Here is a 3976-nt window from a genome sequence, read left to right as displayed (position 1 = left end):
CCCTAAATTTTATAAAATAATTCAAATAAACCCTTAAACTCAATTTTAATGAAGAAAAAATTGAATATAACAACACAGCTTTTAAGCATAATGATTTTATTTTTGTTTCGAATTATTAATTTAGTGAATTATTTGTGATTTCAATTGAGAAAACTTTGAGTAAAATCCAGTTTAAGGTTCTATTTGAACTATTTTATAAAACATAAAGTCCAAAAAGTAATTTGTCAAAACACAAAGTCCAAACAAATTATGTGACAAAGCACATGTTCCAAAAAAGTATAAACACATTTTTAAATAAACTCTTATACAAAACTACACTTTAAATTTGTTTTCATGTACAAAATTACACGTTAATAAAAAAAATTATTTTCATCCCTATATTCATTATTAAATTATTTATAAAATTATATTCTTCCATATTTATATTTTTTTTAGGTTAAGAAAATATGATTACTTTTAAAATAATGAAAATAGGAAACAATGAAAATATCATTACTTTCATCACCTTGAGATTTAATCATATTTCAACATGTTCGGTTACTAATTAATGTTATTCTCTACAATTTGGTCTCCAGTACTTATAGTCGTGCTTCTTGAGACATTGGAGATCACTCTCCTAAGAATAAAAAATTTACTACCAAAAAAATCTTCTTTCTCATTCTTATGATAACATTACTCGTACCAAGCAGTCCTAAGAGTAATCTCCACTTCTCAAACTCTGCAGCAGATCCAAGTATCCATAATTTTCGGGACGAATATAGCTGGATTAATTGAAAAAATATAAATAAGATATTAAAAACCAATAAGACAACAAAATTAATTGCGTTATTTAACGAATAATTCTGCTAGTAATACATTTGTTTTAACACTCCATTTTTCCAAATGCATACAAATTGAAATGACAGTAAAATTTTAGACTATCAACCTGCTAAAATTTGTGTAAAGAAACATGCGTTCCAATCATTACTCATTTGACTAATAATATAGGTTTTTCTCCTGAGAAAACTTTATATGTTAGACTATGCCGAAAAACGATTATGATTACCAGAGGGTGAACGATGGGTGCACCAGGTGGTTTTGGCCATTATTTTTAGTTATATGCAGATTAGAACGATGGTCAGTGTATATTTAGATTGTATGCAAGTTTGATAATAGAATATCAAATTAAAGAGACAAAAGATAGAGCGAGATGAGGAATACCCGTGCCGAAATAGAAAATTTATGATGACAAGACAGCAATTTGGCTTGAAAATGGATGTCCTACGTATGACATTTGCAACATGTGTCACAGGAATCAACTTGAAACTTTCCACCTCGCCATCTGCCACAAACATTTTTTATGCCATTGCAGAGGAAGAGGATTAAGCTATCTACCTATAGTAGTTATAATACTTTCACAAAGAAGAGTACTTCTAAAAAATTCAATCTTCCAACTAATAAGCAAATGAGAAAGCCTTGCCACTACTAAATTGAGCCGAGGTCTTAGGACGCTTACCTTCATTCTTAGGTATAAAACTTTCGGGAAGTTTTAAATCATAGCAAAACAAAACATCCCTCTTGTATCTGTATTTATCGATGTCCATGTACGAAACAGCACCAACTGCTATAGCACTGCAAGAGATGCACTTCTTAACCCATCAGAGAGACAGATAAATTAATCAACCAAGAAAACAAAGTGATCAGTGTTTAACAAGACATTTGATAATTTCGGGGTTAGCAAAACTTGCCTGCTGGAAATGGATCTCGGTATCCCAGCTTCCTCTTCACATTCCTTCACCACATTCTCCCCACATGCAATCCCATGAGGCTGACATTTTTTAATTGAATATATGAAATTAGTATCTCACATTATGGTATACACATATTCGACAGAGAATAAATTTCAAACTTAAATGATTATGTGAGGTTTGTCATTTCATATATATCGTTTCTCAAGATTTGAGTGTTATAAGTAGACCCTGTAAAGCATTAGATGTTGCTTCTCTAGAGCTCAATTGAGAATTGAAAAGGGGCAAGCAAGCAGCACATATCTTAAATTTTATGGCAAAAACAGTAAAACATTGTTATCAAATTTTCAAATACAAAATATTTTGATACAAACCAGTCCTCCAGCCACAAGATGATCGAGCATTCCCGGGAAGGTAGATTTCCCTTGACTTCTCTTCCCAACCCATAGAAATTTCTGTCCTTCTTTCTCAACATAACCATTCATGTGAACTCCATAAACCTGTTATCACAAAAGCACTAGAAAAACACTGGTTACACTTTCCAAATGTGATTACCAAAATAGTAAGAAACCATAAACTTGCAACACCCTAGTATATTCGTTGCAATCGCAATAGATATGCTTTCTGTATTCACTATTGTACCAAATCTCAATGGACCAAATAAAAATTAAGAAGGAAATCTTTAAAATCCATGACTGAATAAGTCAGATATAGTGTCTACATAGTCTTAGAGCAGACACGTATAATACCAATAAAACATACCTTTATTCCAAAATAAGGAGCAGCTGCACGCTCTAACGAGAAAAATGGTGATGCACCAAAAGACGAAATCACAGGGAAAAGCTGAAACAAAATCAACTATAATTAGCTAAAAAAACACAATGAACTCAACTTACTTCACAGACAACTTATCTCAAGGGGGTTTTCTTTAATCACTTTGAAAGTACAAACATGGGAATTATAATGTTTGATATAACCACACAAAGAGTTTGAGTCTGTACAAACTCAACTAGCACAAAGCAGTACCTCATTCCGAATACCTGGAATCAGTGGCTTCCCTAAGCTCTTAACTACTTCTCCTACTGCTCTGGTCCTTTCTTCTGGGGTCTTAAGCGACGAATGCAATGTCACCCGGCCTCCATGGCAGCCACCATTGGAGTTATCTGGTAAGAACTTGAACACATTCTGGAACTTCCTCAAATTCTCAGCAAACCTGCACCAAATTTAACAATGACATACACATCCTTAGTAAGATCAAATTTCTTCACTAACAAAGGGAAAAAAAAGACTTACTCGTTATGAATATAACCAACGATTTGGTCCTCAATAACAAAAGGCATGAACTCGAATCGCATTTCCTGCAAGCCAAGCTTGGAAATTAATCCCAAAAAAAAAGTGATTGGGAGCCAAGAAAACGAAAGGGAGAATAGCTTACTGATCCTCGATTGCACATTTTAATCTTTTCAAAATAGCCACTGAGATCGGTAACTTCGTCTGAAACGCTTTTGGGTTCTGAGATTCGAAGGACGTCGTCCCATGTGAAGGTGGCACTGGTTGATAATGAACGAGAACTGGGTTTCCGTAGCGCATTTTGAGTGGTACCGAGTCGAAATGTCGTCGTAAGAGTGGTGCCAGAAATAGCACGAGAACTGGTTCGGTGAAAGAGATGAAGGTGGATAATATTAATATTACAGGCCATGGCCGATAGATTTGGCTGGTATGGAGCACTGCAATACCGGTACCTTACGGGGTAGCGGAAAATACATCCCCATTAACGGAGGACTTTATTATAATACGGCGCGGCACGGTACGGTACATTGTCATTAGCTTCAATTTTAATAAATATCTATAACCAGGCTAAATTCTCATATTACTATATATAATATTTTGGTATCATTACTTATCTAACTTAAAAGATATACATCTAAAAATATAAATATTAATGATCTAAAATTACTAAATCCAAAGTAATGCAATTACATTCTCGATAAGAGTATAGAGTTAGCCCCTAATGCTAGACCTTATGAAACTTAAAAAAACATTTAAAATACAAAAGAAAGCTATCACTTCTACAACTTCACTATCAAAGTAAAAAACTTCATCAACAAAAGTTAAGCAAAGTTGAAGAATAATTAGGCAGTTTTTGTTGCTTGTTTAAATTACAAATAAAGAAAATATATATTAGTAAATCAAAATCAAATGAATGATGAAAGAAATACAAGAAAATAAATATTAACTTTATGAAACAA

General features: G+C 33.0%; 1 protein-coding gene across 1 annotated transcript; it reads right to left on the bottom strand.

Moving 5' to 3' along the window:
- Positions 1-471: 471 nt before the first annotated feature.
- Positions 472-3543, bottom strand: LOC133796998 (nudix hydrolase 20, chloroplastic-like). The gene is made up of 9 exons (XM_062234734.1): positions 3163-3543; positions 3021-3085; positions 2754-2940; positions 2490-2570; positions 2102-2227; positions 1728-1807; positions 1496-1611; positions 1201-1321; positions 472-761 (listed from the first exon to the last, which is right to left on the bottom strand). Exons 1-9 carry the CDS (start codon positions 3424-3426, stop codon positions 692-694), a joined length of 1110 nt encoding a protein of 369 aa, XP_062090718.1. The 5' UTR covers positions 3427-3543; the 3' UTR covers positions 472-691.
- Positions 3544-3976: the final 433 nt, after the last annotated feature.

The sequence above is a fragment of the Humulus lupulus genome, chromosome 8 (genome assembly GCF_963169125.1).
Source record: "Humulus lupulus chromosome 8, drHumLupu1.1, whole genome shotgun sequence".
In the NCBI taxonomy this organism is placed as follows: domain Eukaryota; kingdom Viridiplantae; phylum Streptophyta; class Magnoliopsida; order Rosales; family Cannabaceae; genus Humulus; species Humulus lupulus.
Note: the sequence above shows the minus strand (reverse complement) of the source record. Positions and strands in the feature narration are given on the sequence as shown.

What these genes read in the sequence shown, in the direction of transcription:
- LOC133796998 (XM_062234734.1), bottom strand. Translation starts at nt 3,426, where the DNA reads ATGGCCTGTAATATTAATATTATCCACCTTCATCTCTTTCACCGAACC. An exon ending in GTTGGTTATATTCATAACGA is followed by an intron (nt 2,941 to 3,020) that starts GTAAGTCTTTTT and finishes AATTTGGTGCAG; the next exon opens with GTTTGCTGAGAATTTGAGGA. An exon ending in CTCCTTATTTTGGAATAAAG is followed by an intron (nt 2,228 to 2,489) that starts GTATGTTTTATT and finishes TTGTGATAACAG; the next exon opens with GTTTATGGAGTTCACATGAA.